A 24,350-nucleotide genomic window follows, 5' to 3' on the forward strand; every position below is an offset into this window, starting at 1 on the left:
AGCTATGGTTTCCCCAATAGTGATGTATGGAAGTGAGAGCTGGACCATAAAGAAGGCTGATCGCCAAAGATTTGATGCTTTTGAATCATGGTGCTGGAGGAGACTCTTGAGAGTCCCATGGACTGCAAGAAGATCAAACCTATCCATTCTGAAGGAAATCAGCCCTGAGTGCTCACTGGAAGGACAGATCCTGAAGCTGAGGCTCCAATACTGTGGCCACCTCATGAGAAGAGAAGACTCCCTGGAAAAGACCCTGAAGTTGGGAAAGATGGAGGGCACAATGAGAAGGGGATGACAGAGGACGAGATGGTTGGACAGTGTTCTCGAAGCTACCAACATGAGTTTGACCAGGCTGCAGGAGGCAGTGGAAGACAAGAGTGCCTGGCATGCTCTGGTCCATGGGGTCACGGAGAGTCGGACACGACTAAACAACAACAAGATGATGTTGAATTCAGGTGGTATTGACAGTTTTGGCAAGACACCTGATGGATGAAAAACATGGTCCTTCAGCACATTTGATTGTGATACCTTGGCTTTTCTATGCTTATGGCATGGCTGGTGAATTTTTTTGGCTGTGACATTTTATTGCCAGCTCCAAACCCAACCTCCTGGATTCAAACAGACATTAGCCATCATCTCTCTCTCTCTCTCCAGCCCACTGTTTTACTGTCTGTGTTACCTCACTCCTAACTTCACACTCTAAGCTTCCAGCTTACATTGCTTCTATTGCTTACCCCTCTCTACTGTAAGCTCTCTGTAACTGTAGAGGGATGGGTGGGCCCTACTCAATTAGTCTCATTCCCAGTTCCTATGATCCTTTGCTGTCTTAAGGGTCCATCATCCAGGCTATCACCTCACACAGGGGGTTAGTCCTGCCTTAATCAGCTTTTGACACATCACAGGAAGCACCAGTCTTAGCTGAATAGGCAGATGCTGTCACAACAGAGAAGGCCCTAGAATCATAGAATCATAGAATCATAGAGTTGGAAGAGACCACAAGGGCCATCCAGTCCAACCCCCTGCCAAGCAGGAAACACCATCAAAGCATTCCTGACAGATGGCTGTCAAGCCTCTGCTTAAAGACCTCCAAAGAAGGAGACTCCACCACACTCCTTGGCAGCAAATTCCACTGCCGAACAGCTCTTACTGTCAGGAAGTTCTTCCTAATGTTTAGGTGGAATTTTCTTTCTTGCAGTTTGAATCCGTTGCTCCGTGTCCGCTTCTCTGGAGCAGCAGAAAACAACCTTTCTCCCTCCTTTATATGACATCCTTTTATATATTTGAACATGGTTATCATATCACCCCTTAACCTTCTCTTCTCCAGGCTAAACATACCCAGCTCCCTAAGCCGTTCCTCATAAGGCATCGTTTCCAGGCCTTTGACCATTTTGGTTGCCCTCTTCTGGACACGTTCCAGCTTGTCAGTATCCTTCTTGAACTGTGGTGCCCAGAACTGGACACAATACTCCAGGTGAGGTCTGACCAGAGCAGAATACAGTGGTACTATTACTTCCCTTGATCTAGATGCTATACTCCTATTGATGCAGCCCAGAATTGCATTGGCTTTTTTAGCTGCTGCATCACACTGCTGACTCATGTCAAGTTTGTGGTCAACCAAAACTCCTAGATCCTTTTCACATGTACTGCTCTCAAGCCAGGTGTCTCCCATCCTGTATTTGTGCCTTTCATTTTTTGCCCAAGTGTAGTACTTTACATTTCTCCATGTTAAAATTCATCTTGTTTGCTTTGGCCCAGTTGTCTAATCTGTTAAGGTCATTCTGAAGTGTGATCCTGTCCTCTGGGGTATTAGCCACCCCTCCCAATTTGGTGTCATCTGCAAACTTGCTCAGGATTCCCTCAAGCCCATCATCCAAGTCATTGATAAAGATGTTGAACAAGACTGGGCCCAAGACAGAACCCTGTGGCACCCCACTAGTCACTACTCTCCAGGATGAGGAGGAGCCATTGATGAGCACCCTTTGGGTTCGGTCAGTAAGCCAGCTACAAATCCACTGAATGGTAGCATTGTCTAGCCCACATTTTACCAGCTTCTTTACAAGAATATCATGGGGCACCTTGTCAAAGGCCTTGCTGAAATCAAGATAGGCTACATCCACAGCGTTCCCTTCATCTACCAGGCTTGTAATTCTGTCAAAAAATGAGATCAGATTAGTCTGACATGACTTATTTTTCAGGAACCCATGCTGACTTTTAGTGATCACAGAGTTTCTTTCTAGGTGCTCACAGACTGTTTGCTTAATGATCTGCTCTAGAATCTTTCCTGGTATTGATGTCAGGCTGACTGGGCGGTAATTGTTTGGGTCCTCTCTTTTCCCCTTTTTGAAAATAGGGACAACATTTGCCCTCCTCCAGTCTGCTGGAACTTCACCTGTTCTCCAGGAATTTTCAAAGATTATTGCCAGTGGTTCTGAAATCACCTCTGCCAGTTCTTTTAATACTCTTGGATGTAGTTCATCTGACCCTGGAGACTTGAATACATCTAAACTAGCCAAGTATTCTTGTACTACCTCCTTACTTATTCTGGGCTGTGTTTCCCCTGCTGAATCATCTGCTCCATATTCTTCAGGTCGGGAGTTTTTTTCTTTCTTGGAGAAGACTGAGGCAAAGAAGGCATTGAGGAGTTCTGCCCTTTCTCTGTCCCCTGTTTGCATTTCACCATCTTCTCCTCTGAGTGACCCCACTGTTTCCTTGTTTTTCCTTTTGCTACGGACATACCCATAAAAGCCCTTTTTGTTGCTTTTAACCTCTCTGGCGAGCCTGAGTTCATTCTGTGCTTTAGCTTTTCTGACTTTGTCTCTACACGTGCTGGCTATATGCTTGAATTCCTCTCTGGAGATTTCCCCCCTTTTCCATTTTTTGTACATATCCCTTTTAAATCTTAACTCAGTCAAAAGTTCTTTAGATAGCCAGCCTGGCTTCTTTAGGCACCTTCCATGTTTCCGTCTCATTGGTATTGCCTGAAGTTGTGCTTTTAATATCTCCCTTTTAACAAACTCCCAACCATCATGAACTCCCTTCCCTTTTAGTATTACTGTCCATGGGATTTCACCCAGCGTTTCCCTAAGTTTTCTGAAGTCGGCTTTCTTAAAGTCTAGAATTTGGACCTTAGTATGCTTGGTTGCTCCTTTCCGCTGGATAATAAACTCCAGAAGAGCATGGTCACTCCCACCTAATGATCCTGCCACTTCTACCCCACTAACCAAGTCATCACTATTGGTTAGGACCAGATCTAAAATGGCTGATCCTCTTGTTGCTTCTCCCACTTTCTGGACAATGAAGTTGTCTGCAAGGCCAGTGAGGAATCTGTTCGACCTTATGCTCTTGGCTGAGTTTGACATCCAACAAATATCAGGATAGTTGAAATCCCCCATTACTACTATCTCACTTCCTTTGGAATGCTTGGCCATCTGTTCCAGGAAGGCATCATCTGTGTCCTCAGTTTGGCTTGGGGATCTATAGTAAACTCCCACAATGAGATCACTGTTGTTTTTCTCTCCCTTAATTTTGACCCAGATACTCTCAATTTGGCTTTGAAGTTTTAAATTCTGGATCTCTTCACAGGTATACATATCCCTAACATATAAAGCTACTCCTCCTCCTTTCCTGTTTGGTCTATTTCTCTTAAATAGATTGTATCCCTCTATTACTACATTCCAGTCATGAGACTCATCCCACCATGTTTCAGTGATGCCTATTATGTCATATTTAGTTTGCTGTACCAAGAGCTCAAGTTCATCTTGTTTATTTCCCATGCTCTGTGCATTAGTATACAGACATTGAAGACCGTTGATCATTCCCCCATGTCTCTTATTTAAGGATATTTTCGTCCCACCACTAGGTCTGCATGCTGCTTGCTCCATTTGGTCCTTGACATTCGGATGATCATCTTCAGCATTTGATAGACTCCTACCTTCAGGACCACTGTCTCCCTCCCCCACATAAGTCAGTTTAAAGCCCTCCTGATGAGGTTTTTGAGTTTCGTGGCAAAAACATTCCTCCCAACTTTTGTGAGGTGCAGTCCATCACTTGCCAGAAGTCCATCTTCAAGAAACTGCAGACCGTGATCTAGGAATCCAAACCGTTCCTGTTTGCACCATTTGCGAAGCCAGTTGTTCACTTCCCCTATTTTTCCCTCTCTCCCTGGGCCATGTCGTTCAACTGGGAGGACAGAAGAGATGACAATTTGTGCATCTAATTGCTTCAACTTCCTGCCCAGAGCCTCATAATCATTTTTGATCTTCTGTAAGCTATGGCTTGCAGTGTCATTGGTTCCCACATGCACCAAAAGGAAGGGGTATTTGTCGGTGGGTTTTATGATTCCTTGCAGCCGTTCTGTTACATCTTTGATCTTGGCCCCAGGTAGACAGCACACCTCTCGAGACATCTTGTCAGGCCCACAGATTACTGCTTCTGTACCCCTCAGTAGGGAATCCCCAATCACCACTACACGCCTCTTCATAGGCTTGGTTGGGATTCTTCCATGTGCTGTCCCTTCCAAGGTTACCTGCATATTCCCAGAGGACTGACTTGGTTGCTCGTCTTCATATTCCTCATCAACTGTGATGAGGGAGAGATCCTCAGGTGGAGTCTGTTTCTCGTCTTCCATGAGCACTTCAAAACGGTTGTGTAATTCTAAGCACTCAGAGCGATCCCTCTTCAGGGTTACCAACAAAGTGCTCCCCTGAAATGTGGAACAACAAAGAGGGCCTCTCTGTAGCCAGCTGTAATGAATGACTAGGACAGTACAGGAAGATGCTAACATTTTGAGACCAACCACTCTGCACAGTCCCAAGGCTGACAAAGTGGACTAAGGACAGTATGTGCAGAGAACTGGTCTTCAAATTAACTGAACATGCAGACACATCTGTAGTGAGCTTGTTTGCTCAAGATGACCATTCCCATTCACAAGGCAATCATCCATAGGACTGTATGTTTCTGTTAAGAAAATGGAAGTTCATCATGTTATGCCAATAACTGCCTGTGAAGTATGTTTTGACTGAAATGAACTACACCTTTCAGTGGGGAATGACTGAGGAAGGTAAATAGGCTTCATCCCTATTTAAGAATAGGCATGGCATCATCCCTACAGTGAAATTTTCCAGGAAACTTCATTTAGCCTTTGTGGGAGGCAAAGTCAGCAAGTGTGTCGTATCTGCTCACATGGAAAATGGAGGGGAGAGCCCTATAGCTCACAGCATCTGCCACCAACTGTCCACAGCTGAGGGGATGGCTGGCAAAGTGTGTGCTGAGGTGGAAGGGACTGGACTAGCTTCTCATCCATGGATGGGGTCATTTCTAGGTCAATGGATGAGCAAGGCTAGAGGGGAGTGGGAATTCCGTGTTGCCTTTACCCACACTTTGTGAAGAGTAAGCAACTGATGTTTGCCTAAATGCCAGTACCCGGTGCTAGACTTCAGAGGCATTTTCTTTTTAATAAATACAAGCCCATGGAAAGGTAGGAAATGATCACAGCTGCCCTGGTTTCTGCTAACCAAAATGAATGCAAATCTCATTTTTAAAAGAAAAGAAAAAAATGAATCATCCTTACATTTTGTGCCTGATTTGTGCATAAAACTTCCCCAGATTTACACAAGCCAACTCCATAAGTCATTCACTTCCCAATCGGGTCCTATATCTTGATGACCTTTTAGAAACCAATGACTGCTTTTCTGTTGTTATCCGTAATTGGAAAAGCACTGGAGATAAGAAAATTTATAGCAATGAATGATCTACCTGAGCAAGACAATAAAGAATATCAGGCAGCAGGAAGGGGGAGAGATGGTATGAAAACACAGGCATGTGTGCACACCACATGCGCAGAGGACAAAGATGAACTTTGCTTTAAAACGAGTTGTTCGTGCAACCCTGTCCCCCTTCCACCCATAAGTCAATAAAGACGAGCAGGCAGCTAGAAAGGAAGTGATACTATGTCTTCTTTTCCTTACTCACCCCTGCCTGACGGATTGGAATTGACCTTGGGTTACTCTTAATCCTTACCCACACATTCTCCCCTGTTTGCCCTTCTTCCGATTGAAGTGCAGAGTGTTTGAGGACCAGGACATTCGCAGGGAAACCAAAATGCTTGTTTACAAAGCTATTGTACTACCAACCTTACTATATGCTTGTGAAACATGGACCACTTATAAATGCCATCTCAAACTCCTCAAAAGATTAGCGCTGAAAATCTGGGATTTTTTTTTTAAGGAGAACTGTCTTTTAAAACAATCAGAAACTGATGCAAAAATGTAGACAACTGAATTTAAGATTGGAAGCAATGAAAAATAGAGAAACCAAAATTGAAAGATTCACCTGTCCATACCTAGAGTAGTAGTTACAATGGTCTTTCCTGTGATACCTGTGGATTCCTTTGGTTTCCAGGACTTTCTGAAGGGTTGCACTGGCTACTTCAGGATGGCCTGATCATAATGAGAGACTGGCCTTAGCTTTCAATATCATGGTCAATGCTGTCATTCATAGAGGGCCTGTTCCATGGATGTTTGGAGGAGTTGAAAGCCGTAAGAAAGTTGGAAAGATGCTTGGAATGTGTGTCATTTGAGAATACTACAGTGACCATTTAAAGATCTATGCTGCAGCAGTGATAGTGTTGTGCAGGAAATTCAAACCTCAAGGTGTCAGAATTGTTAGTGACTTGTTTGCAAGAGGATTTCATCTGACACAACGTGGACTTCTTGGAGTATGCCCAAGCCAGAAGTATCACTGACAGCATTTTGTCAAATTTGCTTGATTTATTTTTCTTGTATGAGTCTTTACTCAGTCAGGGGTCAGCAAACTTTTTCAGCAGGGGGCCGGTCCACTGTCCCTCAGACCTTGTGGGGGGCCAGACTATATTTTGAAGGGGGGAAATGAACGAATTCCTATGCCCCACAAACAAGCCAGAGATGCATTTTAAATAAAAGGACACATTCTACTCATGTAAAAACACACTGATTCCTGGACTGTCCTCGGGCCAGATTTAGAAGGCTATTGGGTTGGATCCGTCCCCCGGGCCTTACTTTGCCTACCCATGCTCTGGGTAGTTTGTGAGATGGACTCTTGGACTCTTATTCACTGTTGTGAAAGTTTGGAATATTCCGTGCATGATGGATGGCAAATCGTTTTTCAGCTGATTTCTGCTTCATTACAGACTGGTTTTCTTCTCCTGGTGGATGATCTTCTACTGGAGGTTTCCCTCTCACCATTAGACTTTTCACCCTGGCTTTTGGCGTGGAGTAACATCACACATAACTGAACCAACAAAGAGACTTGCTGGGCATCCATGAACAGCTTTGGCTTACTTAATACAGAGCTTAGCTGGTCTACATGCTTGCAGAGATAATATACAGAGGTGGAGGGGTCCTTGGGATCCATGGCCCCGGGCGCAACTTTGTGAGGGGGCACAAACAGGCTCCTTCATTGAAGCCTGGCTCCAAGCGAGAAGGAGCTGCGCCTTGGCTGTGGCGCTAGTGCCTGGCTGCAGCTCCGCCCCAGAGTCAGGCCTGACCTGGGGGAGGAGAGTACAAGAATGGGAGTTGTATTGTGGATTTATTTGGGGATCTGAACTTTTATCATTTTTTTGTGCATATATAAAGCAAGAGATAATCAGAAGTCACATATTATCTACCAGTCCTGGAGCAGGAATCTTGGCTCTGGAGTACCAAGAGTAGTGAATGAAACTATTAGCATGATCATTGTTATACTGAATTGAAAGCACAGGAAGAACATCTTTCATAAAAGTAGTTACTTTATGATAGGTCATGGACTGATTCTTAGCCTGCATTGTCTATAGCTGACCATCACTGTGCTTATATAGCATGGATGAGTGCATCCAGGTTGGGAACATACATATGTAGAATTCTGGTTGAATATATAGAACTTTGCCCCTCTCCATACTGATATTTCTGTCTTCTTTTGATGACGTGCCTATAAGCAGAACTGGTTCTGACTCTCTTTTAAAAAATAAAATAAAAGCTGGTTGATGAAGCTATGTATATCATGGGACTGGCCATCCCATAAAAAAGAAAGAAAGAAAAATGTGGCAGAAGCAGGAGGGTGTGTGTGTGTGTGTGTGTGTGTGTGTGTGTGTGTGTGTGTGTGCTACTTGTCACATCATGAGAATTATTCAGTGGGTGCCCATGACATTTGTGCTGCCAGAAACCATGTCAAATTCTAAGAAATGGTGGCACAACCTCCTGAGAGAATTGCGTTGTGCGACCAATGCAATATTTGAGCATTGGGAAAATGTGCTATCTTGGGAACAACGAAAAAGTGCCAAAGCTCAGTAGGGGAGCACCTGCTTTGCATGCAGATAGTCCCTGGTTCAATCCCCCTGCCACCACCATAGCATTTCCAGGCAGGGCTGGGAGAGAACCCTAGAGAGCTGCTGCTAGTCAGCAATGACAGTACTGGGCTAGATGGAGCAATGGTCTGAGTCAGTATAAGGCAGCCAGCTATGTTCCTGAAATATACTCAGACTTGAGTAGTAATTTCATGCTCTTTCAGCTCATAGGAACAGTTATTGAACCCCCCCCACCCCCGGCAACCTCCGGCTCTGTATACATTATTTACACAATGAGTACCGTCTGATTGGTTGATTATGTTTTCCTCCTGGAGCCTGGTTAGGCTGCTGCTGCTGCAGGCCAATCACTTGTTGCATCCTAGTACCCTACTGGCCTAATAGGCTGATTAACTTCCTCCTGGGGTGTGATTGGGCTGCTCCTGCAGGCCAATCAGGTTGTAGCATTCTAGGATCCTACCTGCCTATTGTTCTAGGATCCAAGCTTAGTACATAACAGTTCCTATTAGGTGAAGCTGTCCAGGTTCCCTGGGCCAGTGCTGCCATGCAGCAGGGTGAAGCATGAAGTGCAGAGTGAAGTGCAGAGTGTTTGAGGAATGGGACACCGGGTTTCGCAGGGAAACCAAAATGCTTGTTTACAAAGCTATTGTACTACCAACCTTACTATATGCTTGTGAAACATGGACCACTTATAATCACCATCTCCAACTCCTCGAAATATTCCATCAATGGTGTCTCTAAATTTTTTTACACAACATTGAGAAGACAGGCGAACTAATATCAGTGTACTGGAAGAAGCAAAGATCCCTAGTGTTGAAGCAATGATTCTTCAACATCAATTTCTTGGGCTGGTCATGTGGTGCAGATGCCTGATGATCGTCTTCCAAAGCAACTACTCTATTCTGAACTTAAAAATGGAAAGCGCAATGCTGGTGGTCAACAAAAGAGGTTTAAAGACTGTCTCCAGGCAAATCTTTTAAAATGCATAAACACTGACAACTGGGAAACACTGGCCTGCGAGCACTCCAGTTGGAGAACAGCCTTTACCAAAGGTGTCATGGGCTTTGAAGACACTCGATCTCAGGAGGCAAGGGAGAAACGTACTAAGAGGAAGGCACGCTTGGCAAATCCACACAGGGATCAACTCCCGCCTGGAAACCAATGTCCCCACTGTGGAAGGCTGTGTGGATCCAGATTTGGCCTCCACAGTCACTTACGGACCCATTGTTAAAACCGTGTTTATGGAAGACAATCTTATTCGGGTATGAGTGATCACCAAAGATAGAGAAGAAGAAGAAGAAAGAGGGGTGCAGCAAGTATTCTGGAGTGTTGGTTCTAAGCGTGGGAAGGAACACCACTACTTGGGTTCCTCTTCAGGCAGCTAACATGCCTGTTGGGTCATCCACAACAAAATAGTAAAGTCTATGGCTGCATTCCTTATGCAAAACCAAAAGTTATATATATATATATAGGAACAGATTGATTAGATAGAAAGAGAGGGAGCAAAGAGGGCCAACAACATGTGAAAATGATTCCCAGCAACATTTGAAAATGCTTCCTGTCATAAGATATCAGATTGCTACTGACAAAACATCACTAGCTTTGAAAAATTAAAGGATGGCTTTCGTGTGTGTGTGTGTGTGTGTGTGTGTGTGTGTGAGAGAGAGAGAGAGAGAGAGAGAGAGAGAGAGTGATTTCCCCAGTCCAAGTAAAAGAACGTGCCTACAAGGGTTATTCACAGCCAGTGATTCAGAGATGAAAAGGTGCACGGAAGATAATTTGAAAGGACCGTTCACAGCATCCCACCCTGCTTTTGCATACACATCTCCTGGGGCAAGAGAAAGGGGCCCTGACAGAAAGCCACTGACATTCCACTGTGAAGGGAGTGTTTAGTGGAGGCAGGTCGCCCAGATGCCATTTGACGCTGCAATATGCAACCTCAGGGAAATCACTTTACAGATGGGAGGAAGCGAGACACCCTGGGAGATAAAGCGTGGACAAGAGTATTTGCCTCACAGGGGTGGGTTGTCAGAATGGATTAATGTTGAAGCCGAGAGAGGGAATATGAGGTGACTGGAAAAGTGAAAATCTCATGCCATAAATTTATTCTCCTAGCTGAGTTGGGGCAGTGGGGGGTTGCAGCACACACATACCAGGGATCATGGTTTAAACAACAAACCCTGCTCAGTTTCAAAGCAAGCCAACTCCAAACAATGGGTTCTGAAGCAGGCTCGTTTAACGAACCAGAGGTTTTTTAACATTGTGATTCCTGGTTTGCATGTAACAGCAAGTCAAGAATCATGGAAGATTCACATACTCTCCAACATTTCTCTGATGAAAATAGGGACATCCCATTCCATAATGATACTTATACTATTTATACCCCACACATCTTACTGGGCTGCCCCAGCCACCCTGAGCAACTTACAACATATATAAAAAGACAATAAAACATTTTTAAAAAACTTCCCCATACAAGGTTGCCTTCAGAGAGCTGGGGGGGGGAGGGGGGATCACTCCATACCCTCCAACATTTCTCCAATGAAAATAGGGACACCCTAAGGAAATGTGGGACATTCCGGGATCAAATCAGAAACCAGGACGTCCCTGGAAAATAGGGACACTTGGATGGTCTGGATTCAGCTAACTAATTAAATCATTTTCCTGCTGGACGGTTGGTGGTCACATGAGTCCCAGTGCTTCATGCAGGCTCTTTCAGTTTGTACCTTAGCATTGTGAATGAAGGGTGTCCATGTAAGAATTAAGAGTGCAAATCAACCAAAATAAATAAATAATGATTTGATCCATTACTTTAGCTTCTAAGCCAGATTCCACAATTTTTTTTTAAAAAAAAGTAAAGTCAGTAATTAGGGGGCTGATTGCCATAATTTTTTAGTAGAACTAAAGGCCCTGCTTTTTAATTGAAGGATTTCAGTCATAAGGAGCAAATCCATATCAGGCCCAATGCAGCCCTAAGGCAAGCCCTGCTAAGTTCAATGCAAATGACTGGGTCATCTTCATCTATAAAAACAGATGACATACCAGAAATGCAGGGTGAGGATTAAAATTTCAAACACCAGAATTTCACTGAGATCTAATTAACAGTGCCAAGATTCAAGCAAAACTGACATTGGATAAACAAATGGATAGATGTGGCCCAAGAGAATCTCCTGGGTGAGAAATGCCGCTAACCTCTTTGCGATTCCCAGTTTATTAAAGATGGGCGTCATGACAAGCAGCTGGTTCTGTGCCCATAGATCAGGCATCCCCAAACTGCGTCCCTCCAGATGTTCTCCCATGATCCCTAGCTAACCGGACCAGTGGTCGGGGAAGATGGGAATTGCAGTCCAAAACATCTGGAGGGCCGAAGTTTGGGGATGCCTGCTATAGATGCAAAAGATCTCTGAAACATGTGGGAATAAGGTTGAAGCCTACCATTCTGCACGGACTCTGCCCTCTGTATATGGTGACATGAGAAAACCAACTGTACACCAACAGCTCATACGTGGCTAGTGTCATGCAATTATGTAGTAAGAATACAACAAAAAACAATTCTAGCCATTTGAAGGGATAATTGTGTCTTTCAAAATCTTTATGTCTGAAAAAAGAAACCATGAAAGGCGTGTGCAGCAAAAGTAGCAAACACACAGGTAAGAGGTAGAATTTGACTTAATACCTCTTGCACAATGAGGAACTAGAGATGTAAGATGAGCTACACTTCAAAGCTACCCCAAGTGCCAAGCAAATGAAAGCTAACAAAGAAAACCAGCTCTTCAGCTCTTTGAGAGTCTTTCTCCTCCTCCTCCTCGGCACTTTAGAAGCTACTGGTTTGTTGTGTTTTGAGCTTTCACAAACCACCTTCTTCATCAGATGCATGAAACACAAGTGGGAAAGAAATGAATTCAACTGGCTAGCCAGGTCTCTTTCAAACTCCCTATTTCTTCTTCTTAATGCTTCTTTTAGAAAAGCTTTTCATCCGAACAATCCTATCTGGTTTAATGGACTGGGAATTCTCCCAATGAATCTCACCTACTGTTCTTGGGAAATCTGGGTGGGCAAGACAAAATGTTCTGTTCTAGCTGTCTTGTATTAAAAAGAGAGCCTTTCTTTAAACTCTATGAAGAAAAGAGGGCACTAAACTGACTCTGCTTACCCCTTTCCCCATCATATCATCACCATTAAAGAAAAATTTCCACTTTTGTTGTAAACGGTCATTGTATCATTGCAATGATAGCAATGGGTTGTCAATTTCTTTTCGTGTGTGTGTGTTTTCAAGTCTTTAATACATGGATGGGGAACGTTTTTGAAGTTGAGGGCCACATTAAGAACAGAAGAGCCACATTGTCTTATTGGCTAGGGCAAATTCCAGTTATGGGGTGGGATAGACCCACACATAACCACAAAAAGTCATTCCCCATTGAAACAGAGTCATTAGTAACTTCCCTTCCATTTTCTTCAAGTACTCTTTTATCTTACAGTTTGTAAGCGGCAACCCAATTCTCTAGCACCTTTAAGCTATTCTGACAGTGTAAAAGGCAAAAACTAATCAGGAATCCTAGTAGATGAATAATAATAATAATTTATTATTTATACCCTGCCCATCTGGCTGTTAGAATATTGGGGTGTAAAGCCCAATATTCTTCCTCTTGCCACTGGCTTCAGTAACAGCAAACAATCATAGCTTTTAACTACGTTTATTAGAGAACGATGGTTAAGTGTATACGCCATCACTCTCATTCAGTCAAAAGTGAAAGTAGAAACAGAACAAAGAACATCACATGACAGGAGATCAAGTTACACTGTCTCCTGTGTGTGGGAAAGTTACAGCAGTCTTATAATGTAAACAATCAGTCACATGCAGTTTTTTTCCCTTGCATAGGATTTATGCTAACACTGGCTGGGTTTCCCCAGCCGCTCTGGGCGGCTTCCAACAAAATTAAAAATACAATAAAACATCAAACATTAAAAACTTCCCTAAACAGGGCTGCATTCAGATGTCTTCTAAAAGTCAGACAGTTGTTTATTTCCTTGACATCTGATAGGAGGGCGTTTCACAGAGTCAGTGCCACTACTAAGAAGGCCCTCTCTGCCTGGTTCCCTGTAACTTTGCTTCTCGCAGTGAGGGAACTGCCAGAAGGCCCTCGGAGCTGGACCTCAGTGTCTGGACTGAACGATGGGGGTGGAGACACTCCTACAGCTATACTGGGCCGAGGACATTTAGGGCTTTAAAGGTCAGCACCAAAACTTTGAATTGTGCTTGGACACATACTGGGAGCCACATAGGTCTTACAGGCCTAGTGTTATGTGGTCTTGGTGGCCACTCCGTCACCAGTCTAGCTGCCGCATTTGGATTAGTTGTAGTCTCTGGGTCACCTTCAAAGGTAGCCCCATGTAGAGCGCATTGCAGTAATCTAAGCAGGAGATAACTAGAGCATGCACCTCTCTGGCGAGACAGTCCATGGGCAGGTAGGGTCTCAGCCTGTGTACCAGATGAAGCTGGTAGACTGCTGCCCTGGACACAGAGTTGTGCACACCTAGTTCATCAGGAGCACATTCAGGACCAGGGAGTCCTTGAGCTGGCCTCTCAGCCTCCAACTGTGTCAGGATTCCTGCTGCTCCTGGATTCAGGGTCATAATACTAAGGGGCTTGGGATCAAGGTGTCTGAAAAACTGTCTTCTGCATATACTTAAGGCATAAGCCTTAACAAGTGAGGCAAGGCAGGTGTGACCAAGGTGAGAGCATTCTTGGTTGGGTACCCTGGTTGTGGAATAGCCTGCCCAGAGGCGCTTGTCTATTACCTTTGTTATGGCCGCCTTTGACTGGACATGCTCTGTATATTTTAAGATGCTTTCTTCTCTCTGTAGATATTTTCCTGCTGCAGGTTGTTTAAGAATATTGCAGTTTAGCTGCAATTTTTATTTTATATTTGTAAGTCAGACACAGAACAATGTTACTGGACAGCTTTATATAAATAATATAGCAGATAAATACAGAAAACACCCCTACATTTCCCTTCATACTGAATAAAAGAGGTACCCAACTGGTATTGAGATACACCGTTTATTTGACAGTAAGCATGAAGGAATACGCATAATTTCTGGAAATACTTTTTTCTCTCTCCTCTCCTCCTGCACTAAAGACTGCTCCCTGTTTGCCTGTACAAGAATTTGGTAATACAATCAGACACTAATAAATTCATTTTCTACTTGACTGCTCATTCATTCAAATGTTAGTACATAGGAAGAATACAAGCTTTGCAATTGTGGGACTTGGCTAATCAGTTCATAATGAATAATATATATGAAAGAGATAACTGAGATAGGCACCCATCTTGCAAGCTGACTGCCAAAGGCAGATGGGTATGTTCACCATCAACCTTCACTTACTAAGAATGACCTTCCAACAGGGTAGAGCCAAATTCAGGGGCGGGGAAGGTGATTTGTACACAAAAGGTCACAGACACACACTCAGAGAAGGGGTCTCAGGTATCATGGCAAGGGGGGAAATGCACCAAAGAACCTGGAGAATTTGCTTTAACCATTGGATGAACCATTGTTCATCCCTTGCTAGTATAGATCACCTTAAGCTCTGTTGGAGGAAGGGTGATGCATAAATACCATGAAACACTAAAATGCCCTTGCGTACATTATCTATTTTCCTCCCTCACACCCCCACACCCCATGTGGCCCCAGGCACTGGCAACTCACACTACGCCACTGGTTGTCACTAGGCCGCAGTCATTCGATGTCAGCCAAGTGAACTTTGCTTAAACGTTAGGCAATTCCACACAATTTCCTTACCTTAACCTGCCACTTATTTCATTCCTCTATCGTTTATAAAAGTAAGCTTCAATAAAGGTATTATATACATATAGGGTCTACATTAGCAACACATTTTAGCACTGCTGTATAAATGTAATTCTTAGTACCTAAGGCTTAAAGGCGAATGTGGCAAAGAGGCTCAGAAAAACAGACTGAATTAAGCCACCACATTTCAGAGAGGTAAACACTGACGCAGGCCTAATCCACTGCAATATATACCAGATTGTCCTGAATCTTTGTTCATCACTCTGCTAAAGCTGGCTGCAAGGAAAGAGGCAGCACAGAAACTCTGGAGTTGTTCATCTCCATGTACACCTTCAATTTGCTGGGCAGCCATTTTCCAAACTAGCAGCCTTTAAGCATCTGGATGAACTGTGTATTCTGTGCAGACAAGTCTTCAAGCAAGAATGATCCCTGCGCTCCCCTCCCCTACGCACACCTCATACAAAGTCCAGACATGCACAATGAGCTCCTCCTGGATGCTTCCAAAAAAATCCTTTCCTTTCAGGGGGGCAGGGCGGGGGAGAAAGATAGGGAGTGCAGGGCAGTTGTTTGTATGAAAGGTGCCCCCATGTCATATTGTTTTATTTTTTTGACATTGCAGAGCTCCCGGAGAGTGATGCGGTTACCAAGGAAACCAGCAAAGAGGTACACAGGGGTTGCCGCCACATTGTGAAGTGTGAAAAAATGCCAGCAATCCACAGCCAAACTCGCCTGGCTGGCGCTCTGCCAATTACTGCCAACTATATTGTATGGTTGGCAGGACAACAGGGTGTCTTGTAAAAGGGAGTGGCGGTGATGATGGTAGTGGTGTGTGTGTGTGTGTGTGTGTGTGTGAGAGAGAGAGAGAGAGAGAGAGAGAGAGAGAGAGAGAGAGAGAGAGAGAGAGAGAGAGAGAGAGACTCTGAAGCAGCAGCTTGAGCATCTGCTTCAGTATGAAAGGGTTAGGGGTCCCTGCTATAGGACAGCAGCCCAAAGTTATTCACTCACAGAGACATCTCTGCATTAGGAGTGGAAACATAAATTCATGCTGAGACGGCAGCCAAGGACAGCCAGTTGCAGGCAGCTGCGGCAGACTCTACCTTTTTTATGGCTCCCATTATGAGAATTCTATTATGGTTGGCAATTTGCAATAATCAATTTGAAATCACAGTTTGATTAGTTAATGCACCTTTGCTTCATGTCTCTTGAGGATTTGAATCTGAAGGGAATTCAGGAGGTAAAATCAACAGCATCTTTTTTGTCGATAAATAAACACACATGTGTGCTCACATTTATACAGGTTTGCATATATCAAGAGAGGCAAATTCAGAGCTCTCATGAAAAAGAGTACTCTGGAGTAGTTCATACTGAGCTCCCAGTACCAATTACCAAAGGAACTGGCCCCTTCAACAGCAGAGTGGGTTTAGTGTAGTAGTGAAGAGTCTAGCTGGCAACTCAGGAAGTTGTGTTGCAAAAATTCACCTATATTGTGAACCCACTAAGTGGTCTTAGGAAGCCACCATCTCTCAGCTTCAGTCCCTGCTTTCCCCATCAGTTCATCTCAGTAAAATGAGATTGAAATAATACTGACCTAATTTACAGGATTGTTGTGTGGATTGCAGCAAAATAAGGGTGGTAGCATGCTTTGAATGTTCTAAACCACTCTATAAATGCTTAAGCATGCTACAATGGCAGTGAAACATGGAGATGAAATACACTCAAACTATTAAGTAGCTGCACTGCTGGGCCTTCTTTCCTTCATTCCTTCACCAACGTGGCACCTTCCCAGCACAGCTACGGCTGATGGGAGTTGTAGACCAAAACACCTGGAGGATGCCAGGATGGTGAAAACGGCTTTAACTCATGTATGTTCACCTTGAATGTTGTACTAGGGTAGCCAAGGATTAATGTGACATGAGCAGAAATAGGTGGAGAAAACTGGTCAACCAGAAAAACAGTAAGAGGTCTGCTTCTGTGTACATTCAGGAAAAGATATGTGGTATGTAGCTTAATAAAACCTTTAAAACAGCAGGAGCATACAAAGACTCAGCATATGGTCAGAGAATTTTTCACTCCATAAAAATTTATTTCATCTTCTGGTTGTTGTTTATTATACGTATATTGTGGTGCTTATGGAGCTTTCATTATAGCCAACATTGTTATCTCTGTTTTTAAGCCACCCTTTGGATCCATGGTGGAAGGAAAGGTGGAATACAAATATTTCAAACAAACAAGACTTGTGAACATCACACATATCTGACTTTCTGTTTGTTTTAATGGCAAGAGGATTCCATGCGCCTTGATGGTACCCACTCATTCACCATCTTTTTTATTTTTAAAAATCTGTGTTGTAACCTTGGGTTGCTACTCTATTGTCCTAATTTGAGAAAAACGAACATGCTATCATTTACATGGGCACACCCCACCTAAGCTGGATGAGGTCAAAGGCCCATCTAGTCCAGTGACCTGTTTTCACAGTGGCCAACCAGATGCCTCTGGGAAGCCCACAAATGGGAACCAAGACAGTTCTCCCTTTTCACATTTGCCTTCCCATTCACCAAAATTGCTTATATTTTAGTCTAATTTAGGGGTATGTTCCACTGCTCAAAAACAGCTGTTAACACCACAGCAGCATCATTCCTTGGATCCCAGTAGACACCAGGGGCTTGGGAGAAAGGAGCAAGTGATTCACATTCAAAGAAGAAAAATCAAATCCACGCAGCGCCAGCAGCAACCTTCAGAAGAAAGAAATAATCTTGCTGCAAGTGGTGTTACCTGGGAAAGTAATTAGGGGTGGTATTTACAGCCTTGCTACCATTTTAATGTTGTTTTGCATCTGTCCTCCTTGCACTTGGAGGATAGACATAGAGGGGAACATCTGTTTTCAGCTGCAGTCAGACGAAACATTCCCCAGCCAGAGATTTCCCTGCTGTTTCAATGGGCTTTAATTATGTCTGTTTCCGTAACCAGGGTCAACTCCCCTACTGCAGTCACAGACACTAGCCTTAGCTTGGCTCTGAGCCTTTAAGTAACCTGGTGCTGCTCAGGTTTCCTTTCTTTTGCCTAATTCCCTGCTCACTACAGTAATATGCCAGAGAAGTGCAGGTGTCACCTCCACTTTGTAGAGACAGACAGGCATCTAGGCTGAGGGAAGAGACACCACAAAGGAGTGGAAAGCACCGTAATCAGGGTCTTATCCCAACTGACAAGATAAAGAGTATGAAGGGAAGAGAAGGATCCTTCTGAATGAACAGGCAGCCCTCGGGGGCCCTGTCAGTTCCACTCACCAGGAAGATCTATATGGAAATCTGTCAAAGAAATTTGGACAAAGCTAGGAGGAATCTTTAAAAACGTACTTGTAACACCTTCCCAGTTTATATACAAAAATTAACACCCCCCCAAAGGTCATTAAGGATGGGAAACTGCATGTCCATTTGCAATTGAATTGCTGGAAGAAAAAGATGTTCCTTAGCCTCAGGGCTCAGTGTAAACTTTATTCCTGAAAACAGTTTTACTGCATTTGCCAAGAATTTTTTGCCCCAAGGTGCATACAGATTATGTCACCACTGGATGTCACTCTACTTTAGAAACGACCAGGTTTTTCCCGTTGCAACCCTGCCTCTAATTCAAAAGGCAGCGATTTGGGGGGGGGGGTTGACCCTCAAACTTGTGTAGAGAAAAAAAGTTTGAGCTCCAATACCGAGGACTTGTCCAGACAGCTCTAATATTCGAAATTCAGATCACTTCCAATTCCTACAGTCCAGATGTGAGAGACTCTTCAACTGCTGAATGGTGCTGCACACAGCATAACAAAGACCAGCTGTGGTAGCTTCCTGAAGTGATCTGTGGGAAACACACTTGGGGCAATTCAGAAGCTTCTAGTTTTGTGCCCAGGGCAGTCTCGAGCAGGTCGCGCGCCCTGGTGCTGAGGGGCGGAGATCGCTCCGGCGCCCCCGCCCTCACAGGGCGCAGCATGTTTTCCTACTGGCCTGACGCCCTGGCACACCGCACCACCGGGGGTCTACCTAGAGCTGGCCCTGTTTGTGCCACAACAGGCAATCAGGACAGGAAGCAACCATCTGGGCAAATACTAATGTGATAAAATCCCAAGACAATAGCAAGGAGCTTTGCTGAGGGGGTGCTCTCTGCTTCTCTCTCTGTTTCTCTCTCAGACATACACACACAAGCGTCCCATTCTGGAATAGGATATATTCAACAGAAAATAAGAATGCATAAAAAGGTAAAGGGACCCCTGACCATTAGGTCCAGTTGTGACCGACTCTGGGGTTGCGGCGCTCATCTCACATTATTGGCCGAGGGAGCCGGCGTACAGCTTCCAGGTCATGTGGCCAGCATGACAAAGCCACTTCTGGCGAACCAGAGCAGCGCACGGAAACGCCGTTTACCTTCCCACTGTAGCAGTTCCTATTTATCAACTTGCACTTTGACGTGCTTTCGAACTGCTAGGTTGGCAGGAGCTGGGACCGAGCAACGGGAGCTCACCCCGTCGCAGGGATTCGAACCGCCGACCTTCTGATCAGCAAGCCCTAGGCTCTGTGGTTTAACCCACAGCACCACCTGCGTCCCAAGTTCCAAAACTAAGGAAATACTTTGCTCACTAGCCTTTTTTCCCAACAGATGCTGAATCTGATGTTTGTTTTGTGAAGAATGGGAGGAATCCACCATAAAGTGATAATTCCATTAGTGCAAGCATTCTGGCTTACCAGAAGAAAACAACCCCCCCTTTACCCCCTAGTGCTGTTCCAGGGGTCCTCCAGGATTCACACCCTCTGAGCCAATTTCAGGGGGTGGTAGGAGGAGGAGAGGGGGGATGGAAGAGTCATGCTAAAGCAATCTTGCATTACAGTTCTACTCTCTTTTTAAAAGTCAGCTTTTCTGTGGTCTTAAAAGAGACAGAAGAAACACCAATTATGAAAACACCCCTGTTCCCTAACTCATTAGGGTCAGGAATATTGAACTCTGTGGCACTCCAGGTATTATTGGACTCCAACTCCCTTCAGCCCCAACCAGCATGGCCCATGCTCAGGGATTGTGGGAGATGTAGTTCAACAACTTCTGGAGGGCCACATGTTCACTGCCCCTGCCATAGAACAGAGAAAACCCAACAAGGGGGCTGGATTCAAAGAGCATCCACTATTGCAATGGGGCTTTCTTCCTTAGCGCTGCATTGAATTCCTCCCAAAAAGTTTGGACATATTCCAGCAATATAAGAATTCTTTCTTTTTCAAGAGGCTATACTAATGTTAGCAATATGCTTTTCCACTAAATTCCAGTCTGACTTGAGCACTTCCAAAATAATCATGATGCTGATATACATGTTCAAGTACTACTAGCAGCAAGGGAAAAGCACAAAACGCTATACTTTTTTACTGCTGGTGTATAAACTTCCAGGAATAATTCACAATATTTCTTCATCTAGGCACACTGTAGCAAGATCACCACTGTTAATATGCAAGTGTTAGTAAAAATGGACATACTTGTAGGAGTGAACATTACTTGTAGCATAAATAAAAACACCAATTGGGTTTAATATCACCAATATCACCCCACCGTCACCCAGTGGCATAGGAAGCCGCTCGGGCACCCGGAGCGGCAAACATGACATGCACCTGGGGGCGGGGCATCGTTACGTAGTGCACATGCTCAGTATCACTACGTACGATGTATGCATCGCTATGTACTGACGCTGAGCATGCGCGCTATGTAGTGGGGTGCCAATGGAGCCGCTCGTGCTGTTCCCCAAAAAACGGAGCTGGGAGCGGGCCTCCCCCTCCACTCCCCCTTGCTACGCCCCTGCCGTCACCATCAGAACTAGCATAAAATACTGGCCGTGTACACAAGGCCACCTGCTAAATTAACACACCTCTGCGATTTCCTCCTAACCCTTATCTATAGGGCAGAGGGAGAAAGAATACACATCCCTTTTGAACCTGACATTTTTGCCCAAAGCACAAGCAAAATAATTCTAGAAATAAACCCTAGGAATGGTTTCTGAAAGCGTGATAAGGGACATAAATGCATACAGAGGAGGAAAATCCGAGAATGTTTCTAAATGCCCGTTTCCTTTATATGCACACTCCAATACAAATTGACCCAGCAGAGGAACCTTTCACATGTGTTTAACATCCACCACAAGATGGCTCCCTGTGCATTTCATTTAACCAGTCCATTCACTTTCTTCAGTTAACTGAATATACTGCCTCACTAATAGCGCTGCCTGATTCCTAGGAATTGCCTCTTTCCAAGACACCTATAGAACACAATGAATACACTTCTGTCTCAGGAAAGTAAACAGGAATTAAACAATAGAGAATTGCTATCAATCTGAGGCACTCCTTGTGAGTTTTCTTGGAACACTGGGCTTGCCATTGTCAGAGTACTCTACTAAATATTCCTTTAGTCTGATCCAGCAAAACAATTCATGGCCTTGCTTTGCAACTTTAACCTTAGAAACACCTGTCCCCCCTCCTTCCCATACTTTTCATTCTTGACCTTCCTCTGATCTTGCTGTTCATACAAGCAGAATGGGAGCAAGGAAGCAGATCAGAGACAAGGAACCCGTGGCCACAATATGTTGTTGGACATAATCGCCCATGAACTCCAGCCAGAAAGGCCAATGGAGAGGTATGATGGGAGCTGTAGTCCAGCAACATCTGGAGGGTCACAGGTTCCCCCAACATCATTGGGGCCCCTGGCAGTCTTAGCAGGTGCAACTGACAACAGCAGTGGTGTGATCTGTGGCAGGCAGTTAAAACCACCCACCATTTTAATAACCCAGAATATTCTGAAATAATGTTACTCAGAGATGCTGAAAGGAATTTAAAAGAGTGCATGGCTTCCCAGACCCATCCATTAAAATGTTGGCATCCATCTGTCTTGAGAGCAGTGGTGGAGCTTCATGCTCTGGCACTTGGGGGGGGGGGCGGAGAGCAGGCTGGGGCATGGCTGGCACGCGTCCCAGGGGCGTGGTGCCCAGCGTGGCACAATGGCACCCCACCGGGATCATGCTGCCGTGGGCGGTGCGGTCCCCGTGCCCCCTCTTCCTCTGCCAGTGCTCAAGAGATAATGGAGTGCACCTCCAGGGGTGAAGTCGAACTGCTGCATTAGCAGTACCAAAGTGACCTCTCTAGGGCACAAGCCTGGGAATTGTGTATGGAAGTCCTGGGCTGCCCACACAAGAAGACCCCTCTCTCAGCCTTGCTGATGTGGTCCAAAGGAAAGCAGAGCAATACGTTTGGCACCAGCTTGGCTGCAGGAGTTGCCAGAAGATGGCATACAAAGCACCATCCAACCATCAGGGACTCCAAATTCTTGTAGGGTTTACTCCTTAGCCTTTTCTTCTCCTGAAGATACCCATCCATTACTACCAGAGAAACTCAAGGTCAGGGGAAAAGATAGCGGCCAGTGGCAGACTTTAGCACCTCTAATTTCAACAGTGCGCTGTGCAACACTAAAATTTAGTGCCCTCCAATCTCTCTCACTCTGTTCTACAGCATTGGTGTGGTGTAACCCTCCAGTGCGGTTGAAGCAGTCACACTACCCTAAAACTGCCTCTGTAGGTAGGATGGAAAACTATGTTTTATTTTTGTACCACCTTTTACTCTAAGGAGCGCAAGGTGGTGTGTGCATGGTTCTCCTCTCCCCTTTTCTCTTCACAACAACCCTATTACGCTGAGGGACAGTGACTGGTCCATTGTCATCCAGTGAGCTTCATGGCTGAGCAGAGATTCGAACCCTGGTCACCCAGGTCATAGTCCAACACTCTATCCATTTTATCACACTGGCTTTCAAGGTTCCACATGTGACTGGTCCCTCCTGGGCAGAGAAGCTAAGTTAGGTTGAGTGTTGTTGTTGGGGCATCTGAACCTTCTAATACCCTCAGCCATATGACTCTTTCTGAAGAAAGGGTGCCGAAATCTATGCAGGGGAAAGATGGCAATTAAAAGTGGCTTAGTAAATTAAGAAAAGGGTAATGGAAGGCAGGAGTTCACATCTCTATTTGCCAGAAGGAATCAGGTACATGTGGTTTGTGTTATGTGAGTCTTACATACCACACTTGTGATCAAGTCATAGAATAAAAACATTTCTATGGAGTCTGGAAAATATTTGAAATATTATGCTTCAAAATACAGCATAACCTCCAATTATCCAAGTCTCTTAGGCTGCAATCCTATACTCACAGACTCCCACTGAACTCAGTGAAGTTTACATATGAGTAGGCAGGTATAGGAATGCACTGTTCATTACCCAAGTTCACTTTTTGTTGTCCCTTGAACTAGCTCTCTATATTAAGCACCCCATCCTCTGCCACAGACATCTGGTTATCCATACGTTTTGGATGCCTCCCAACGCTCTCTGATAAATGAGAACATACTGTATATACATTACCTTTCAATCTATAAAGGTACGTTTTACTGTTGGAAACCGCAAACCTGCATATAATTCATTGCATCATTTAAAGTGGCATTAGCAAATGCTAAAGTTTCCCAAAGTTAGTACACACTATCCCAGCTGTGGAAGACAATATATCTGTAAAGCAGCTAGGATTACAATCATAAATAGGTACAAAATGGAAGGTGGAACTGATCCAATGCTAGCTATAAATCCTGTGAAAAACCAACCATAGAAATCCACAGTAGTGGGGGAAATGGCACAACTAGAAGTCATGACACCCACCCCCAGCTCCACCAGTGCTCAATAGCCATGGTGACCTAAAGCTCCACAAAAGACAAGCCGAGTCTGAAACCCCAGTTCACATAGCTCTTACCTGGCTAAGTTGGGCTGCAGAATCTTTGATGCTGACCTTCCCATGAAAAACCATTCAAACCCATCCTCCCTGAAGGCCTTCCTGGAGATCAGTGGCATCCCTGTGGGAGGGAAAAAAAGATGATGAGCTGAAAGGAGGAAGGAGAATCCACTTACAATGACAAGCTGACTTATTTGTATTGCTTTATATGATGTTGTACAGATTTATTTTCTCTGTTTGTTGACCCTATGATTCTTTTTTTGTTCTAAATGTGTTTTTGAGTTGTTCTATTTATTTCTGTTCATTTGGTGTTTTTTGTGAGCCACTTTCAGCACAATTTCAAGGAGAAGTGGCATATAAATAAACTGATGGTGATGGATACTACAGAGGAAAATAATGCTGAGAGCATTAGGGCTGATCTGGATGCACCCTCACAGCATTCAATCAAAAACTAATAATCTGACA

General features: G+C 44.4%; 1 protein-coding gene across 8 annotated transcripts in view; it reads right to left on the bottom strand.

Annotated features, from left to right (window-relative positions):
- Window positions 1–24,006, bottom strand: part of TNRC6C (trinucleotide repeat containing adaptor 6C) — a 416,076-nt gene extending 392,070 nt beyond the window's left edge. For all 8 annotated transcript variants that reach the window (XM_088661614.1, XM_088661603.1, XM_088661613.1 and 5 more), the window contains exon 1: window positions 23,907–24,006. In XM_088661614.1, coding sequence (XP_088517740.1) covers window positions 23,907–23,960 — 54 coding nt within the window. In that variant the 5' untranslated portion in view covers window positions 23,961–24,006. The remainder of the gene's footprint in view (window positions 1–23,906) is intronic.
- Between the last annotated feature and the right edge of the window lie 344 nt (window positions 24,007–24,350).

The sequence above is a fragment of the Zootoca vivipara genome, chromosome 2 (genome assembly GCF_965207765.1).
Source record: "Zootoca vivipara chromosome 2, rZooViv2.hap1.1, whole genome shotgun sequence".
Classification (NCBI taxonomy): Eukaryota; Metazoa; Chordata; class Lepidosauria; order Squamata; family Lacertidae; genus Zootoca; species Zootoca vivipara.